The sequence below is a fragment of the Rhipicephalus sanguineus genome, chromosome 11 (assembly GCF_013339695.2).
Source record: "Rhipicephalus sanguineus isolate Rsan-2018 chromosome 11, BIME_Rsan_1.4, whole genome shotgun sequence".
NCBI classification, from domain to species: Eukaryota; Metazoa; Arthropoda; class Arachnida; order Ixodida; family Ixodidae; genus Rhipicephalus; species Rhipicephalus sanguineus.
In genome coordinates this window covers 71,103,706-71,125,293 of record NC_051186.1, presented here as the reverse complement: position 1 = coordinate 71,125,293, position 21,588 = coordinate 71,103,706, and the positions used below count along the sequence as shown (strand labels likewise).

Below are 21,588 nucleotides of genomic sequence, written 5' to 3'. Positions count from 1 at the left end.
AGAAACAGGGCAGCAACATGGCATTCCACGGCAGCGTGCACTCCCCCAGAATTCGAAAAATGCAAGGTACACCAGCACGTACTACAGTCGTCTGATAGCCGAGTCCTTTGCTATCAACCAAAGGGGCGACGCTCGCGTAAGTGCCCTAACGCTATAAGCAACGAAATGTTACATTATCTCGCGTCTGCCTTATGATATAGCGTATTTCAATTGCACCTTTGTTATCTATTGATAGCCTCTGCACCATTGTAATATATTGATAGCCCTTGTACCTTATGTCCATATAGTGTGACTGAGGCTTGATAGTTCATGTGCCGTTGGTTTCCCACCAATTTCCTCTTATATTGCGTCGAAACAATAAAAGTTTCATTTGTTAGCCCCAGTTGTCCCACGTGTTTCTTCTGTTGTGATTCGCCTTCTTTGGCGCTGTTTTTTCCCCAATTTCAAAGGGAAGCGCTTCGCTGTTCGAAGCGAGGTCGGGTTGCTTTAAAACGCAGTTACAATTAGACGATATTCAGTAAGAAAGATACACAGCATGTACATTTTGGCAGAACAGCGCGAAATACGGGACACACAGGACACAGCGCTGTGTCCTGTGTGTTCACTGTCCCGTATTTTGTGCTGTTCTGGTAAAATATGTTCACGAACCAACTAGTCCACCTAAGAACCCTTGTGCATGGTTATGGCGCTCGACTGCTCGCCCGAAGGTCGCGGGATCGAATCCCGGCCGCGGCGGCTACATTTTCGATGGAGGCGAAAATGTTTGGCCCGTTGTCTTCGATTTAGGTACACGTTAAAGAACCCCAGGTGGTCGAAATTTCAGGAGGCCTCCACTACGGCGTCCCTCATAATCATATCGTGGTTTTGGGGCGTTAAACCCCAGATATTATTATTAGCCCTTGCGCATACACATGTAGTCGCTGTGGAAAAGCTAGGGAAAGGATGGAGCATGTTTTAAGCAAGGTGTGTGAGCGGATTAGTTGGGCATGCTTTAATTTAATTTGACGACAGTCACATGAGTGTATTTCGTGGACTATAGCCTGCATAAAGGCCTGGGTTTTAAGGGACAGCACGGGAAAGATGGACACATTAGCGATATACGTAGAAGTGAAAGACGGTTGGAAGATTGGTGGCCGAAGAGCAGGGAGGAATGAAAAAAAAAACGAATTAGTATGAAAGCTAAAGTTATATGTTTTTGTTTTATTTAGGAAAGAATATTTAATTCGCAGGCAAGCAAGGAACTTGGTGGCTCACGAGTCACCGCCCCATAAAGGAGACGCAGCATCCATCCATCCATCCGTTCATCCGCGGCTTTGACACATAAAACCAGGAGCGCTATTCTGGACATTGTCAAATCCCGCCATGTTGTCACATTCCGCCATTGGTCAACTTTGATTGACCCTGAGAGCTGCTACGGCCTCTCTGATTGGCTTAAAATGCCCCCATTACGAAATTTGGCAATAAAGCGGAATTTGATGGTGTCCAGAATTTCACCCCAGGCAAGTATGACTTCATGACTGTTCGCGCTGCCAGGAACTGACGAAAGGACAAGCGGGAAAATCACCCCACGTATGTCTTTTTTCCCCACTATAGTCCTTCCGTCAGTTCCTGGCAGCGCGAACAGTCATGGAGACATTAAACCACAGAATTATACTTCATTCAACATCTCCCGAAATCATTTTTCCCGCTCCACCCGGTCATGCAGGGTGCCTAAAGCGTGCCTCGATGCGCGCGCACTCTACAGCCGGACTTTCGCAGCGCCCTTCTTCCAGCGCCATGCTTGGCTTTAGAGATAGCTATACACCGGCGTCGAGGATCCCGGAATTCATGGTTTCGACGAGCACGATTTGGATCGGTTCCAGGGCAGCGGCTTCCGTGCCTCCGGCAGTCTCGAAAGCGCGGCCGCCTTTTCTTGTCTCCCCCGCGGTCACGTGTCTAATCGGAAGGAGAAAGGACACACGCTTTTTCGAGAGCATATGTGAAAGGGGCGCGGCGGCTCGTTGGAACCGCCCTCTTTCTCCGCTTATTCTGCTGCGACGTCGTCGTTTCCGTGCGCTCGTTTCACCGAGCCGAACTACATCGTGGCGTTGTCAAGCCCGCGAACGAAGGACGCGGTTCGGTGCCCCGATTGTTTCACTCGTTGATCGAAAGGCTGCGGACACCGACTGTGGCAGTCGACGTAAGTAGGCTCTTCTCCCTGCGTCGTCTGCTTGTTCTACGAGCCGAAAGTGTCGTATGTCACCGCGCGTACACGTTCTTTACGCATGCTTTAGTTAGCAATATAGTCAATACCACCCGCATTATCGCTTAATACGAAAGGTCAACGCGCTACGCGGGAGATGAATCGCATGCGCTTGCTCCAACCTCTACGGTGCCAACGAACTGAAAGCGCGTTTCTTGCGTCTTTTTATTATGAGTCTGTGATTATTGGACTGGAATTTCAGTCATTTTTTGTACCGCCGCTTGCCAACTGACTGCTGTGGCAGAACAGGTGAGAAGAGTTGTAGCAAGTCGGGTGCATGCTCGCAACAAACGTCAGGTGCATGAGGCCGGCTCGGTGTGATGATGGCAAGGTGAATTTGATATTGATAGCGCTGTAAGCTTCGGGATTGTGCGCCGCATGCTCCGATATAGTATACGCGAAGGCTCTTCATATCTGTTCAGCTACGTAAGCACGGCCGATTACGTTGATGAGTGATCCAGCAGACTGATGATAGCGATAGGGCTTATTATCTGGCTTCTTCTTCAATTACTTCGTCCTCAACCATGGCGATGTTCTCAAACAAGACGTAAATACTCTTGCCCATGAGTATACTTTAACGGCATGTTGAATAGACTGTCGTTGAACGTGATGTCTGCCGAACTAAGCGGTTGTTCGCTGCAGACAAATTTCGCACAGGCAATATAATGTCGTTATGGCTTATGACATTATCCTCCGCAGCCTGTAGTTCTTTAAGTTCGCGCAGTTGTCTTTACTGGATGCATTTTGTGTTCAAGAGCAGTCATTTCCTTAGTCGTCTTTAGTTTGGCTTGTAGTTCGTAAGGTTTTCCCAACGCTTTCGTTAAAACAAGGTAATTTCACGCCCTATAGAACACGCAGGACAACGGAAGAAGCATCAAAATAAATCTTTAGACGAATAGGATATAAAGCGCGCGGAGCTTCGTACGAATAAGTAAATAATTCTCCGTAAGTGCACAAAGGCCATAAATAGGCCCCGACGCGCTCGTTCATATTGCGTGCGCATAAAACCGGAACCGAAAGTGTGACGTACACTCTTTAAAAGCTATGGGGCTATCTGGGAGATGGCGCAGCCTACTAATGTAGTGCAATCTATAAAGAAAATCCTAGCAAACCGAGACAATGTGATGTATGTCAAAGGGACCAACAGCCGCCCAAAACGTGGTTTGTGTGTTTATCACTGAGTTACAGAGCTAGAACTTAGATTATTCGGGGTTAAATTCAAAAATTTTAATTGTCTGGAAAGGTAGCGAAAAAAAAAATGTTACGGCCACACTAACTTGCTGAAAAAACCTTGGTTCTGTGTGAAATACGGATCCAACCAGACCATTTGGTATGCGATCGGCTGTTATTTTTTCAGCCTTTATAATACATAGGCATTAGTGCTTTATCCGTATTCCAAAGTGATGAAAGTCACAGCGGGGGAATTATACCTTATTAAGTGGCGCTAATGACTCAGCTTTCAGCAGGGTTGTTAGATGAATAGGATGATGAATCGTGCTTATAACCCATAACCCATTAAAACAAATAAAATGTCGAAGCCCATAGTTGAATGAGTTGAGAAGCAGATAAGACCTTGTACACTATAGCGTTCGCCTGTCCGCGCGCGCGCGCGCGCGCGCGCACACACACACACACACACACACACACACACACACACACACACACACACACACACACACACACACACACACACACACACACACACACACACACACACACACACACACACACACACACACACACACACACACACACACACACACACACACACACACACACACACACACACACACACACACACACACACACACACACACACGCACGCACGCACGCACGCACGCACTCTCCCCCCTCCTATCTTTTTCTCTCTTTAATATATTAAGGTTGCCCGTAAAGCACTCAGCTTCAGCGGCAGACGCCGTAATATGGACTTGACGCATTTGACGTTGTCGAATTTCTCCGCTAATATTTGAAGATTTTTATGTTTTTGCGCGTACGCGAGTTACTGTATATATACAGTGCCAAATGGTTACAGCGTGCGCTTAGAGTGCTTCCATTCGCGATTTCTCCACTCTGGTTCTAGATGTGATCAGATTTATGTCCCAGTACAATATAACCTTGTGGTGTATACGTGCATGCGGATTGCATGTTGTTGGGCGAGTCGGTCGTACACCACGAATCCATGAAGCAAGCTGCTGCGCAAAAGGAACGTGGACGAGAAGAGAACGAGGACGGGCGCAGACTCGCGACTGGATGTTATTCAGAAAAAAGGCGTATTTATACCACAAAAACGGCAAATCTGTCTTGGCGCATGCGAGAAACCTGCTTTCATTGTGATTCAACCGAGTTAACTCACACCAGGTCCGTACCCAGGGGGGCGGGGGGGGGAGGCCCTAGGGGCCCCCTCCTCCCGAAATTTTGGTGAAATATATAGGTGTTTTTACCACAAATAAACAATAAAAATAGTGTTTTTCTCAAAGAGTCAAAGTTTTCAGCAAGTGCCCCCCCCCCCCCCCCCCCCGAAAAGAATTCCTGGCTACGGGCCTGACTGACACAAACATCTCTCTTTTTCGTAATGAAAAAAATTCAACGATGGTTACAATACACCCTATTACGAATTCTGAGCGCGGCTTCGTTTTGTGGCTACAGCAACTGTGTTTGAAGTTTTGGCTATCTGCAGCTGTAGCAATGTAACATTCGTTACATATTGCCGCAGAAACTGCCAGCTCTCGAGTGCTACGCACACCTCTCTGCATTGCAGGCGTCGCGAACCGAACGAAACGCCGACAGCGCTCGCGTGCTACGAGGTTCCATGCACGGACTGTGACGCCACTTACATCGGTGAGACAAAAAACTTCCCCGAAAGGATACGGCAACATCGAAACGACGTGCGTAGCTTCAACGCTGCGCGAAACGCCCTCGCTGAACACAGCGAAAAGATGGACCACTGCATCAATTTTGACGACGCCCGGGTCATCGACACGGAAGGCAACCACACAAAAAGGCAGTTCTTGGAATCCTGGCATATCCAAACAACACCGGGAAATGTCAACCGCTCAACTGGAACCTTGCCGAGCGTGTACGTGCACGGTCTATGGAACCAGTGGAAGAAACACCGCGGCAACAAGAACGGCGGGAAGAAGGACGATGGAGAGGGGGACACCACCAAAGAAACTCGCTAGCTTCGGAGCCGGCCGAACAGTCACCCCTGAGGAAGGGACCGAATCGGTCCCGAAACGTCGGGTCAGTTTTATAGCTTTTAAAGTTGAACTTTAGCAAAGTGGCTGGAGAGTTTATTATTTGTCGTATGAATCTTTCACCCAGCCAGACAGATCTCTGTCGAATATGTTCACGTTTAAACCACTCCGTGGAAAGCAGGCGCCCTGAACCAAGCAAAACGCCGACAGGCCCGTTATGACAAGCGAAACCAGCAGCAGTGCACGTGCCAGCCCTGCATGCGCACGAGCTCCGACCGAGGGGCCAGCGCGCGTGACGGACGAAGAAAGCGAGGTTAGAGGCCAGTGGCTCGTGATATCGACAGACTCCGCGTTCGCTGCCTTTCGTACTCACTCGCTCTATCGGTTACGCCGACAACGCCGACGGCGACGCCGTTCAACGCAGGAACGGGCGGTTTAGAGCTGCGCTCTAAAAAGCCTCGGCAAGCTCACGTGCCAACTGGTCACGACTGCGCCTCAAAATTTTTATTCACGCCAGTGAAGGCTGGCGCGGTTTACCACAACGAAGCTCGTCGGTGGTGGTATACGAAATGCCCCTGAAATGTGGGAAAGTTTTCACCAGTCAAACGGGCCGGTGTATAAATGAACTAAACACCACCTTTCGATAAAGATAGCAGAATGCTCTAATCGGCCCCTGCACTGCAGCGCATGCCCGATGGCTGCTTGTAATATAGTGCTATAGAGTGCCAGCGAACAAGACATGATTCTCTGCATGAATAATAGAGTGATAAGACTTCAGTATTGAAAATACTCAAACACATCTATATGTTTCTGCACCCTCTAATGCGAATGAATGAATGAACTTTATTAAAAGTCCGGCAGTTTATTTCGGGCGAGGCGGGGGGAATAGAGGGGATTAACCCCTGTCCCGTCCCACTCTCCGTCGATGATGATGGCGTCAGGTGACGGCTCCAAGTCCTTGGACCCGGGCGGCATCTTCGGCTTGCCGGACGGCCCAAAGTTGGTCGGTCAGCTTGTCGCTGGTGAGTGCCGCCTCCCAGCGGACGCGAAAAAATGATTTAAACAGGTGAAGCCAAGTGTAAGTATTCAAGCAAGGATCAGTACACGTGTGTTTTCATTGTTGAGAAAGCACTGCAAAATATGCAGGACACACAAAAGGACGCACAGGTGTAGCGCTGACTCACGACTATTTTATTGCTTTGAACGCATGGCCTTTTATGACACGCATCAGAGCATGCGCTGACAATGACAAGTCTCAAGAAATTGCCGAAAGAGGTAAACGAGGAAGGGTAGCAGCGCAGACTAAAACCTAAAACAATAAAGCACGCTCATTGTATGCAAGGTGAAAGTGTAACAAAATATGTATCAGTGTAAGTTCTAAAAGCAAATAAGAAACAAAACAATACCAAACCAGCCAGGAAGTATAACACAGGGTCGTGTATATGTAAATTATTTTTTTGTGACTTTCGCCGTGCATGCCATGAGCGTGCTTCAATTTTTAGGTTTTAGTCTTTGTTGCTATCTCTCCTTGTTTACCTCTTTCGGCAGCTCCTTGAGACTTGTCAGTGTCATCGCAAGATTCCTTGCAATCACCTTTCTGTTGCTCTGATGCGTGCCATTAAAGGCCTTGTGTTCGAAGAAATAAAATAGTTGTGAGCCAGCGCTGTAGCTGTGCGTATTTATGTGCGTCTTGTCTTTTTTATTTTTGCGCTGTTTTATCTTTCTAATGTACGAACCAACTCGCACAAGCATCCGTTTTAGCTGTTTTCATTAGGATGATAAACTAAGCGAAACCATAAACGTCTCAGCGCTGTCAACATCCCGTAAAGTTCATATTGTCCCGTAGTCGTGATGGTGAAGAAGGCGGCAGCAAGACTGGGAAATACGGAACTCTTTCTTGGGCGATCCTGTGCCTGGCAATTGAAAAGTCAAAGCCCAAGCAATTCACGCTGTACGCTGATAGCGGCGAGAACAGCCGTCGGGCGTCGAGTAATATGATCAGCGGGAAGGCGCTTGGGCATTTACACGTGGCATCGAAGATTCCAGCCTTATCGTTGGTGGCCGTGTTAGTTCCAGAATAAGCCGTGCTCTTTGCGTTGTGCGCCCAAGCTTATCAGAAAAGTCTGAAATAATCGGATATGTTCACACATGCCGGCGCGGCGCGCGCAAAAAAAGACAGTGGTTACACGTGTAAAGGCCTGACCAAACGTACGCTTTGCAGCGCGTCAGCGCGTGGCTTTTAGCCTCGGCTCCGCGCTCTCTCCCTATGGAGAGAGAGGGCGCGCAGCTTCGTGTAGCCATGCGCCGTCTCCCTCCATATGAAGAGGGCGCGACGCCGCGTGTAAACGCCACGCGCTGACGCGCTGCACCGTGCACCTGTGGTCAGGCCTTAACGGGTCGGTTACATGAAAATAGGAGCGCATACGGCAAAAAAAGAAAGGAAAAATTAGCGCAGCTTACACCAAGTCGCGCAAGGCTGGGGCAGAGCAGGAGTGCCATTCTGGACATTGTCAAATTTCGCAAGGTTGTCGAATTCCGCCATTGGTGCAGTCTGATTGGCCCGGAGGGCTGCTATGGCCTCTCCGATTGGCTTAAAATGCCGCCATTACGAAATTTCACGAGATGGCGGAGTTTGACAGTGTCCAGGATAGCACCCCTGAGCTGTTGGGCACATAGGTGGTCTGGGCTTGGCTAGGCTTTTAGATGCGAAGCATCTTAAGGCGGAGTTCAATCCGGTGGTGGTGGTGGTAGTGTGCGGCGTGACCACCCTTACTGCGCATCCGCAAACCCTCTCCACACACCTCCTCTCCGCTCCTTCTCGCCCCCTCTCCACTACCCCTCCCCCACTTCCCTCTCCACGTCCCCCTCTCGCGCCCCACATTCTCTCCTGCGCAACGCCGCGATGAGCGCCAGCGCATGCAAGTCTACTCTCCCTCTCTCTCCACTCCTATGCTCCCCCCCCTTTCACGCGCCTGTGGACCGCGCTCCCCGCTCGCCCTGTGAGAATTAGCGGCCAGACTAGAGGGAAGACACGACGCGCGTAGCGTTCCTCTTCGCGTTCCACGGCGCGAGGTCGGTAGTATGCCCAACGAGCGCCAACGGAACGCGATGGTGCAAGTGCTCCGGCTTCGCATCGCCTCATCGTCCCCTTTAGCGGGATTTGTTACCCTCTCACCTCTCTTTCCCACCCCTTGCTGTACTATACTATACATGACTATGCTTGCTCTCTGTAGAGACGTAACCAATAATTCATGGAGACATAAACGAACCATCAGGATTAAGCCAATGGTGAACAACGGGTCCGCAGCTTTCAGCTTCTCTTGTTTAATTAATTAATTAATTAAATTAATGCTTGGGATTTCACGTCCCAAACCACGATTTCATTATGAGAGAGCCGTAGCGGAGGGTTTCATAAATTTGGAACATCTGGTGTTCTTTAACGTGCACCTAAATTTAGGTACACGGGCCTCAAGCATTTTCGCCTCCATCGAAAATGCGGCCGCCGCGGCCGGGTCTGAATGCTTGGGCAGGGATTCAGCACGTGCCGGTTCATGATGGTGATAATTTTCTATCAATGACACACGGCAAATCTCGACCATAACAGCTTTGCTGCAATATGATACACACGATTATTTATTCGTTTCACGTATAGGTCCTGACTTACTATCAGCGGTAAACTCCCTCCACTCGAGTGACAGGGTTTAAAAATTTCATAAAAGCAACGACGAAAAGAGAGCTGGTTTTCCATTCTACCGAATTCTTGTCACTATTACGACATAAAATAATATACCTCTGCGTCTCTAATATTTTATGAGAGTAGTCGTGCTCGCCTTCCAGCAAGTGGGCATCGTTAAAGCGTTCTTAATACGAAAGTGTTTTATGTCGAGCTCCATTCGTTATCGTCATGCAAATGACGTCAGAAAATGTGCGTTTAGAGAAATTATTCATGATTTTCGATGTGACCTATTCCACTATAGCAGCACGGGAAACTGTCTCTAATAAAGGTCAGTGACATAGCCCGACAACCTGTAGACGATCTCACTTTCGATTCATGGGATCCGCCATCTTGGGCCATTGCGCGAACTGTCATGTTTATACATTACATTATATCTTTATGTAATGACATCAGCTTTCGGAAATTGTGAAACGCTGACTACATCTGCGCAGTACGTTTTCATGTGTATGAGTGTATTGTAATGTTCAGATGCTACGGGTGCAAAACCGCAACATAGACAGGTCATGGTGGCGCTTAAACGAAACCGCATCAGAGGAGTGATTGAGTGTGTAAAAAATTAAGGAGCCCTTCCCCAACCGGGAAAATGGGGAAAAGCAAAGCCCGGCGTGTGATTGCGTGACGTACTTTTCTTTCTTTCTTACTTTCTTTCTTACTTTCTATCTATCTATCTATCTATCTATCTATCTATCTATCTATCTATCTATCTATCTATCTATCTATCTATCTATCTATCTATCTATCTATCTATCTATCTATCTATCTATCTATCTATCTATCTATCTATCTATCTATCTATCTATCTATCTATCTATCTATCTATCTTTCTTTCTTTCTTTCTTTCTTTCTTTCTTTCTTTCTTTCTTTCTTTCTTTCTTTCTTTCTTTCTTTCTTTCTTTCTTTGCATTGCGCAATGGTCTCTCCTAACGTAAGTGTTCAGTTCTGTTACAGGTAGCGGCCGTCTCCGGAACGCTGCTTTCGGGCCGAATCGGCATGGCGCCTTTCAGGTTCTTTCCAGCGTTCGTCAGCCCGTAGAACGGCCCAACGATACACTCTAAACGTGGTAACCGATAAATGTGATTTTGTGCACCTATAAAGTAAGGGTTACATTAGCTTTGAGTGCATAAATTCTAAACTTGGTAACTCTTACTATCGGTGCACAAAATCACATTTATCGTTTACCACGTTTAGAGTGTAGGACTCGAACGCGATCATGAAACGCGGGTTATAAGAATTCCATTTTCGGGAAGTCGGAATTTTCCTGAAATGTGCAATTCCTGATATGAACATTGCGCATTGTCCAGCAGGTCGCTTTTAGTCCGCCAGCACGAAATGTTTCAATGGAGCGCCCGCTACAAGTACTGCTTCCCTTTTTTTTTTTTTTGCGTCGTCGGTATAGAACGCATTCATGATTCATATGCTTCAGTTCACATAGGGCAGGCATGGGCGCGTGGGCTAGTGGTCAAGGCTCTCGCTTTCGGACCGAGAGGGATCCGGGATCAAACCCAAGCCCCGGAAAGAAAATTTGTTTAGTTTATTATTTCTCTGGTGCCCAGCTGTTGGTGAGGAGGGTTTTTTGGGGAACGTGTGTTTTATCCGCGGCGGTGGGTTTCTTGGAACACCACCGCCAACAGCTTCACAGGTCAGCCAATGAAAACTTCGCTTGAAAAAGAACAATTTCGTCAAGGACGCAGTCGAACGAGTCGAGCGAAAACGGGGCAAGGCGACGGGAAAACAACTCTGTTGTTTCTTGTGTTACACCGTCGCTCAGCATGCAGCGACCAACGACATACACTGCATCGTGTATACTGAGAAGCTCATTCGATAGTTCTGGTGTCTTGGCACAATTTGGGGAATTAAAACGCGTCCAAAACCGCGTTGTTATCTTACATCCTGTCGTACGCAATGTATCACTATTTATAACTCGAACAAGCTGGCCCTTGTAATGTGAACTATCGATTCGCGGCGCTCTTATAGGAAGTTTTTTTTTTTTTTATTGACGTGATGTAAGGAGAGGTTGGCGCACAAATAAGGCGCCGGATACTCCTTAGCTCTTGGAGTACATAGGGTCTATAAAGATAAAATACATAGGGTCCAAATTTCTAGTCACAATTAACCCGCAGTACATATAATGCACAATTTAGCGTAACAGTAAAGACATAACAGTCAAAACCACACATTCAACAATCACATATATGTGTACGCACGGTGATGTTAAAAAAAAAATGAAGAGCAACCGTTGCGTAACATAACCAAGACAAAAATAGTCAACACGCACATAAATATACACTCTGCCGTTAAAACAAAAACGAAGCTTAAATGCGCTAGTAATGGCCAAGAATGCCACTGTCTTCAAGAAAAATTTTCAATGCTTTTAAAGCACACTTCTGTAAACCTCTTGTTGGCCACGGGCCCAAAAGTTTCCTTAAACTTAGTGTCCTGTAGTCTAACGTCAACAACGATGATTTAAGTCGGCGTATCGGTGCGTTGATTGTGCTGTGGGCATTCTAGAAGGAGGTGATATATGTCTTCATCTACGAATCCACAATCACATTCAGGAGTTTCAGCGCGGCCAATTCTGTGTAAAAAATGCTTGGTGTAGGCAGTGCCTAGCCTTAATTGGTGAATAAGGGTTTCCACACATCTGTCTAAAGATAACGGAATTTCAAACTCGATTAATGGATCGATATGATATAAATCACAAATCACAGTTTTTAGAATTTTTGTCGAACCAAGTATTTCTACACATATTGAAAGATTTTGTCTTTAAAATGCTTCGCAATTCATTTTTCGATATTGGGATAGAAACATCATTTTTGCGGTGTGCTTGTCGTGCTGCTCACATCAGCTGCTGTGTTGCCAGGAATGTTGCAATGTCCCGGTATCTACTGAAACATTATTTCATGATGCTTTTGATCGGACTTAGTGATCTCTTTAAGTGTCTCGTTGATCAGACTGTTATTAATTGTTTTTGCTTTTGTGCTACAGAGTGATGTTAGTGCCGCCTGCGAATCACTGAAACTTACCTATTTCTGAGCATATCTTACAGAATTGATGAAGTTTATGGCACTTAGAATAGCGTTCAGCTGTTGTAGGCGATGTCACGCGAGATAATTTAAATAAATCTTGTATTTTGAGGTGCGGTACAATAAATGCTGAAGTGGAAGATGTTGGTACACTGGAACCATCTGTATAGACATGTATGTAGTCCGGATATCGCGTACATATCTGGTAATTTCACCTCCAATACACTAGCAATTTTCCGCTTTCACGGAAAATTGCTAGTGTATATTTCCGGAAACACATCTTCATCGGTTTCGCACTGTCAGCCTACGTCTTGCGTCGCCCGCCTTGAGTGCACAACGTCACGAGTGTTTATTGTCCATCGAGATAAGCTTAACAGGTATGTGGAGCACGCATCTTGACCGCCTGGGCAATAAAGACGAAAGCACCTACTGCGGGTCGCGCCTTTTGGTATCAACGATGAATGGGCTGGCTGAGGCAGATTTCCGGGGAACAAAGTTTGTCACATCCTCGCAACTATAGCGTGCATCATCGAACCGAGAAGATCAGTGGATGCTACAACAAGACGAACAGGGATAACCGTCAAACCAGTTGTACTGTAATTAGCAGTTTCTGTTTTTAATTGCAACAAAATCCTGATGTCTTCAGACATGATATGTAAACTAATTTTTTGGAAGAAAAAACAGTGCGCAAAGAAAACGAACACAAGGAATAGAGGCAAGACACACAGCGCTTCACTCATAACTGTAAGTTTATTGGAAAGAAACATAAACTTATGAGTACAAACCGCGCATGTCAACTGAAGCCATGCGTTGATCAATAACGCAAAAAAATTTTTGTGCAGCGTCACTGAGGGTTGGCTAACACAGAAATCGCCAGACTCGGTAATGTAGAAAGCTTCCGAAACTTCTCGTGTGAACTGGTCATAGTGCTTAAACAGAATTGTATTGTTTGAACATCCGGATGTACAAGCGCACGAAGCGCAGCGAGATGCCGGATGAGAAGGTGAGACCTACTCTAAAGACATAGTGCTCACGCAGCCGTTTATTAACACAGCGGCCCGTTTGTTCAGTATAGCAGAGACCACAAGATAATGGGTTGGGATTAACAACTCCAACGGCACATGACACATACTTATTTCTGTGGTTCGCAGCACACTTCCTAACATAAGCCTTATCTTTGTTCTCTGCCTTTTTGCAACCAGAGCGCAGATTTTGGCTAATTTGTTGGGAGCCCTGAAAACATCGAATCCGCAGCGGGAACCAACATTTTTTTAAACCCATGTGCAAGTTTATGCGCATAAGGAATGACTGCGAAGTAGTCCGGTTTTCTGCATACCCGCCTTCACCGCCTGGATCCGTCACTTCAAATTCCGTCCGGACTCTCCCGATCCGAAACAACAGTCCTCTGCCGCCTGTGGCTTGGAGTGTCTTTCACGAACAGCTTTGCTTACCGAATCGGAATGGCAGACAGTGCTGCCTGTGCTCACTGTGGCAGCGAGGAAACCATTGCGCACGTCCTGTGTCATTGTCCTCACTATTGCCCTCAAAGACAACAGCTCTCAGCAACGCTAGCGCGCCTCGACGACCAGCCGCTTTCTGAACAATCAATTTTGGAGTGCCGGAACGTTCTAGCTTCCAACCAGAAAGCGACGAAGGCGCTGCTGAAGTTTCTCCGCTCAACCGACCTCGCTGAACGACTATGATGCTCCCGTGCTTGAGTGTGTGTGCGCTTTTCTTTTTTGTTACTCTTTTTTCCTTCCTTACCTTTCTATCCCCCCTTACCCCTTCCCCAGTGCAGGGTAGCAAACCGAAAAACTTCTGGTTAACCTCCCTGCCTTTCACTCAACCTTTATCTCTCTCTCTCTCTTGTTTGTCATTTCTTTGACATCAGTAATGGTATTTCATCCTTTCCATTTATCTCATAATTACTTAAGCTAAAAGCTACAAATAATGCCCCTATACATTACTTAGCTTCATTGCCTGTTGGTCTCATTAGGCTATGTCTAAGAAAGAAACGAGCCCTTGATCAATTCCCTCTCTTTCGTTCAACTATAAGGGAAGTTTCAGTGTATCTCCTGCTATACTACATAACCTTAGCACTTAATCTCTACAGGAACGAATAACGTTAGTATGAAATATTTTTTCATGGGATGCACCATTTCAACACTGGCATAAATAGTCAAGCATATTATTCAAGTCCCAGTGCATTTCTTCATGCCTCGACCACGTGTATAAAATCAAATAAATACGACGTAAAGCAGGTTCTTTTAAGGTGTTCTTTTACCAGAGAACAATCCATGACCACGGCCGCTGGATGAACACTGCCGCAAGAGGTTATACGTATCACCTGAAATGATTTCATTAAACTCAGTCTTTCTCTTTTCTCCCACTCTCCCCGTACTTCACTGTAATGCCCGCAGGCGCTGTGGCTAGTCTGACATAAGCTAGCTCACCGCTGTCACGGCAATCATTCGCAGGACCTCACAATAATATACGACTGCATACTGACGACAGCTCTGTGACAACTCATTAATGCGCCAAAGCCGTGCCGATCTGTGTTACTATTTTCGGTAAGTTCAACCACTTCGACCAGTTTTCGGTAAGGACCACTTCGATCGCCGCGGAGCTGGCTGCACAAAGTGTTGCAGCTTTCACCTACAACATTATGCAGCCATGGTCAGCTCCTGGATCTACTGCAGACTCACGGGCTGCCGCATTGTCCTCAAAATTTTCATGGGCATCACCTGTTTACACGCTAACGCTTGTCTAATGCAACGCAATACCGCTCTGCAGCAGCCGCTGAGTAATATCCCGTCACTCCGCAGCTTACTGCGGAGTAGCGGACAAATTCCACTCAGACCGTGTACCGTGAAACCCTTTTCCTTCATCAACATTGATCCTGGTAATGTCACTGCCATGTATTCGACAGCGCTGAGTGGAATACTAGAGCTTAGCAGCTCAGGTGGGCCTGCAAATACAATCTCTCCCTATCTTTTAAAAAGTTATCCTTTTTTTTTCGTATGATTGCCACATGTCCATGCCGCTGAGTGTCCAAGTCGGAAACTTCGAATACTTTTATGGTCGGCTGCAGCCCTTGGCTTCAGTGAGGCAGGTCGCCGTGGTAGTACAGTGGTTACTGTGGTCTGCTGCTGACCCCAGATACGCGGGTTCGATCTCGATTGCGGCGGTCGCATTTTAGTTGGAGGCGAAAATGCTACCGCAGTATCTGCAGTATCTGGCCCGTGTACTGTGCGATGTCTGTGTGCGTTGAAGAACCCTAGGTAAAAGAAATTGCTGGAGTCCGCCACTACGGCATGGCTCATAATCATGGTTTGGGCATGGGAAACTCCGGAACTTATTACTATTAGCTGCAGTGAGGCCTGAATATTATCCTCCATTCCGCGCGCGCCTAATGATGAGCGATAGGGAGACTCGGGTTGCTGTAACTTCGCTGGCATCCCATACGTCATGCGAAGACTCTGGGGATCGGCTTCCAGCGGTGACAAGCTGTCCTTTCCTTCAATCTTCTTTTTTTCCTGTCACTTGCAAACTGTAATTACAGAAATGAGTTTCCTCTGTGCTTTTCCTGGCTTTGTTTCTGTGTGCAGAGCCGTGTTGTAAATTGTTTGAACCTCACGAGGGAAAGTCACGCGCATCGAATGACTTCGGCAGCTACGAAGGAGGAGATAACGTTGGGATGAGATACATGAGACACATGGCCAATACCCCGTAGTGGGTGAGAGCCAACAATTAAGGGCTAAGCGAGCAAACAAGAACACGCTGATTGATTTGGATGCTCGGTGTTGCGTCTCTTCTCTCTGGCACCTTTAGACGCTAAAGCGCGGTTTTCCCACGGGCCGCATTAAAAAACCACTAACTTTATTGGCCCCGCTATTAGGATATCGCATGACTGCCCCCGCACTTTTCGAAACTGGCTCCTAAAACTTGAAAAGCAATGCGGTTAGCTCTTAATTGTGGTCACTTATAGACCCTGCTTACTGTGTTCGTTTCTGCTCTTGGGTATGCGCGGTTCTTTTGCCTTCCAATGCGCAAAGAGTTTATTTTCTTTGCGCGAACAGTTTTGCACGTCTTGTATTCTCATTGCTCGTCCGTTCCTTCTTATGTATTTATTGTTATTTTATTACGGCTACTTATGCCACTGGTTTCTCTAGATTCCAACCCGTTCAAATGCCCCACCCTTCTTGCCATATTCCGGCTGCTGTGATGCGGCTTTTCCAACTATCATTTCTACTCATCTGCAATTAGGTCAGGTACTGGTGTGAAAAAAAAAATAACTCCAAACATTCGGGAACACCAGGCCGCGCGCACCACCATAATGACTAAGCCGCACCTGGCTCACTTAAAGCACGACCCGCGGCGCAGGGTGGTAGCTTGGTAGGCGAGGTGTCGCTCAGCTAAGCTCGACGACGCGGGTTCGATTCCTGGCCGCGGTGGCCGCATTTGTATGGGAGCGAAATGTGAATAACACCTGTGCTTTTAGATTTAGGTACACGTTCAAGAACCCATAATCACTATATTAAAGCACGGTAATTGGTTTCGTCACTGAAACTCTGCGCCATTAAGAGTCATCCAGCTGGACCCTGACAGTAAGTACTCGTACTAGAAGCTGGTGAATAAATGATTTCTTGCTTCGCACATATTGTGTTCCTGTAATTGACGGAATGACCGTTCCATGTATCGACAGTGCGACACCTGCTGCTGCCGTACAGCTTGCCACTTTTGTGCGTAGATGGCAATGCGGCCACTGACTCGCATGATCGAGGGTATGCCCTGGAGCCACTATTTTCCTGAGCAATGCGTGCGCTCGGCACTCGCCTACCAGCCACTCCCAGGCGACGTGTTCATCGTCAGCTACCCCAAGTGCGGAACCACCTGGCTGCAGTACATCGTCTACAACATATACAGGTACACGAGACATATTATACCGATCCTACTTGCTAGGCGAAGTTTTAGCCAAGCAGTGTATGATAAAGATAGACACAACTGCTATGTTAAAAGACGGGGCGTGCAAACACGGACACAAGAAATGTCAGGACAACACAATTACCGTGTGTTGGCAATTGTCCTGACTTCTCTCCTTTGTCCGTGTTTGCACGTCTTTGAACATGAATCCCTACCAATTAGCTCAGCGTCCTGTTATTCTAAACATTTTCTATGGCAGCAAAGTTCATGATGCTCGCCGAAGGAAAATGGCGACGAAATGTTTGTACATACAAGAGCACACATCAAGCCACATTTAAGGATTATGTATGCCTCTTGTGCCACATTGGCAGGTATGAAATATGGAGGATGAACAAAGAATCTGTACCCTATGGTTAGATCGAATTGCTACATATATATATAAAACAAGTAAATCAATGAATTCGTTGAATACAATTCCGCATTTCCATCAACGTGTCGGTGAGCCCTACCTACGAGACGACGTTGCATTTTCATGTTTTATGTAAAACTTCTCTATTCCGAAGTACTGATATGCATGTTTTTGCTGACATTGTTTTGTTGGTCTGAATATAGGGCTAATATAAGCCCTTGTGCTTATTCGGTGAACATAGAACGTCTGCGTATCATCATCAGCCCGGCTGCGCCCACTGCAAGGCAAAGGCCTTTCCTATGTTCCACCTGTCAACCCGGTCCCGTGCTCCCGCAAACTTCTTAATCTCATCTGCCCACCTAACTTTCTGTCTCCCCCTCACGCGTTTGCGTTCTCTTGGAATCCAGTCTTTTGCATTTTGATGACTAGCGGTTACCTTGCCGACGCGCTACGTGCCCTGCCCATGCCCATTTCCTCTTCTTGATTTCCACTAAGATGTCCTTAACCCCCGTTTGTTCCCTGACCCACTCTGCTCTCTTCTTGTGCCTTAAGCTTACACCTATCATTTTCCTTTCCATCGCTCGCTGTGTCGTCCTCAATTTAAGTTGAACCCTCTTCGTAAGATTCCAGGTCACTCCTCCGCAGCTAAGTACCGGCAAGATGCAGCTGTTATATACCTTCCTCTAGAGGGATAGTGGTGAACTACCATTCATGATGTGAGAATGGCTGCCAAATGCGCTCTACTCCATTCTTATTCTTCTAGTTACTTCGATCTCACGGTTCGACTACGGGGTCACTATCTTTCCTAAGTAGGCGTATTCCTTTACCACTTCCAGTGCCTCGCTACCTATCGAAAAGCGCTGTTCTCTTCCGAGACTGTTGCACATTGCTTTGCTTTTCTGCATATCAATTTTCAGACCTACCGTTCTGCTTTCCTTGTCCAATTCGGTATTAATGAGATGCAATTCGTCCTCTGGGTTACTCGTCAATACAATGTCATCAGCAAATCGCAGGTTACTAAGGTACTCTCCATAGCTCTTCCGAATCTAGGGCCCTGAATACCTCCTGCAATGACGCGTTGAATAGCATTGGGGAGATCGTGTCTCCCTGCCTTACGCCCTTCCGCTTTCGTTATAGAGGAATATGGTGGCTGTGGAGCCGCTGTGTATATATCCTCAAATATTTCCGCCAAGTTACCGGCCGACACAACAGACCCAGGAATGTAACCCAGGAGTGTAATCAAAGGTAGCTTCGCTTTAATAAAAGGCACGAGTTCAGCGACGCTGGCACGATTACCTACTTCATTTGAATCTCTTCTTAGTACCAAGGGAGAAAAAAAATCTTCAATAATGCTTGTTTTTCCTATACATATACAAACCACCCGTTTGTAGCACGAAGCCATAGGGAAATTTGAGGAATTCGTATAAATTTTCCTATGGCTTCGTGCAAGAAACGGGTGGTTGTCAATTATCTCTTTCACAAGCTATCCGCTATAGCCTGCGAGGCTCTGCAGAACTCATTTGCAATAGCACCAATGGAACGTCCATAATGCCGCATGTTAGGTGAGGCCCGTTCAATTCATTTATTACTCCCTGGAGTCGCCGTGCTAGTACTTTCATTAAAATTTGATAATCACTATTATAGCTAGTGATATAGGTCTATACGACGAAATTAATTTGAACTCTCCGTATTCCGTCTTTGATAACAAAACTGTATGTGCTTCAATAAAGGATCGAGGCAGGCCGTCCAGTTCATATGACTCGCTGAAGATGTACGTAAACACTTGGGAGAATTCATTTTTAATTGTGTTGTAAATCGAAGCACTGAGACCGTCAGGCCCGGGCAATTTACCAGCATTCAGCCTATCTATAGCCCTTTCTACTTCCATTTGTGACAACTGCGGCATTGTTCAAGAAACGCCTGTTTAAATACGTCTGCATCAACGGGTCTGGCAGTGAAAAGCGCATCGTGGTGTCTACAGAACGCCCGTCCTATGCTATCATTGTACGTAAGGTCTAAGTCGTTGACTTCAATGACATCTATATGGTTCGGCCTGGCACGGCTTTCCTCGACACCAAGTGCATGTTTCGTTGTGTTCATGTAAAGTCGTCGCTTTTAAATACGATAGTCTTTCTTGGGAACTTAAACGCAAAGTTTTAGTCTGTCTGTCTTTCTGTTTGTCTGTCTGTCACCCGACTCAGCCAGCCGGCCAAAGTTTAACCACTTTCTGAACGCCCAGCCATCTTGAACTGGTACGGCCGTTTATACTTGTGAACACTGTCCTTCAAAGAACAAATATTACGCATATCTGAAGCGCAACATCAATACGTTGGCGTGTTCCTTTACTAGAAAATGCATAGATAAGTAATTCTAAAGACCCTAATATTTCTTAGGCTGCGCTGAAAATGCGACGCTATGAGCCAGGTGCGGCGGTTCAACATAGAGGAGGAGGACTCGTGTTGTACGGCCGTCACAAGACTATCGTCTTTCGACGACATTTGCAGCGAAGCACGCAGATACGCGGCCAATGTTTTCTCTGGCTCTCACTCACGCTCTGCGATAGCATTCCACATCATATATCTCTGTTTTCTGTTCGGTGTTGCGCTATTCATCGGCATATACCCCAGTTTTTCGCGCTGAAGCGCTGTCAGCTCCTCAAGGGTCATTCTAAGCTCTTTCTCCTTCTTTTTGGATTCAAGAGATAAAACACTGGATCTCTCTATTGCTATCATCTTGATTCGTTGCGAAAAAAGGATTACAGCTGAAACTGACAAGAATTTTGAGATTATATCGCCGAATTTACCACCAGTACGTGCTGTTTTGAGTACTGTGTTCTTGCACGGATATGTTCGAGCGCGCCTTTTCAAGGTCGAATATCTCCGGAGCGCTCTTGATAGGGAAAGGCTGTTTCCTGACGTTTTGGCTTTGGGCACCGACCGGATCAACCACGTGTCGCCCGTCACCTTAAACAAGACTGAGCTACCTACCCGTGCTCGCAAAACGTGAATACATCTGAACCATACGAATGCGTCGTACCAGTGATACAAAAAAAAAAATAAAATTGGGGCAGCTCCGCAATAGTGGTGCTGGTGGACTTCCACTCCTCCTTCCTGTCCTCCTTTCCTTACTCCTCAGCCTGACATCACTCCTCGCCGTCACTTACCTTTACCACCCCCTTGCTATACTATATGCATGGCTATGCTATGCTTTACTCTCTTTCCTCCTCCTCACCCTCACTTCCATTTCGCACCCCTTGCTATAATATACTATACCATACAAGGCTATGGTATGCTTTCTTTTTCTCTCTCTCTGCTTATTTCTTTCTCTCTCTTTCTTTCTGCCTTTTTCTGTCTGTTTCTCTTTCTCTCTACCTCTTCTCGTTCTCTCGCACATAACAACGCAATCCCATAAATGCTTGTTGTGTGTAGTGTGCCTGGATAGCCGAGTGGCTACGACGGTTGCCTTCGGAGCGGGTGTACCCGGGTTCGAATTCCGTCTCGTAAAGAAATTTTACTTTGATTTATGTCTTCTCTCCAATTCTCATCTGCTGTCGTTCTCCTTTCGTTTCCCCGATGCGTTGCTAGGCGACGCATGCTGACGTAAGCTAGACGAAACGAGGTGCAGCTATGCCAGGTGTTGCTAAGCAACGAACAGTGACGTCATAGCTAGGCGCAGCTTTTGCTTACGCCTCACGGCGGAACCTCCGGCTTAAACAGCTCCGCTGTCAAAAATGTAAAAATACAAAAGTTGCTGTTTAGAAAAAATTTATTTACACTATGTACAGAGCATACATCCTGCGTGACATATCAGTGTTCAGGGACACATTCACATTTTCACAATTGTACATCACAAAAACTAACACTTTCACATAGGGCGATCAGCAGAAGTCTGATCAACATAACAACGAACGAACATAGCTCACAATTGACACAATAGGGAATAGGGTAAAAGGGTAAATGGGTGAATGGATGGGTGACCATTCTCTTCCATCGTGTACATCGCCGTGGGGGTAGATTCACTAGGACATGAGATATCAAGGTGACGAACACATATCAAAA

General features: G+C 46.6%; 1 protein-coding gene across 1 annotated transcript in view; it reads left to right on the top strand.

The window, feature by feature from the left end:
• Positions 1–2,154: 2,154 nt before the first annotated feature.
• Positions 2,155–21,588, top strand: part of LOC119375134 (sulfotransferase ssu-1) — a 64,584-nt gene continuing 45,150 nt past the window's right edge. The window contains exons 1-2 of the mRNA XM_037645329.2: positions 2,155–2,179; positions 16,949–17,124. Of these exons, the coding sequence (XP_037501257.1) occupies positions 16,949–17,124 (176 nt within the window). The 5' untranslated portion in view covers positions 2,155–2,179. The remainder of the gene's footprint in view (positions 2,180–16,948; positions 17,125–21,588) is intronic.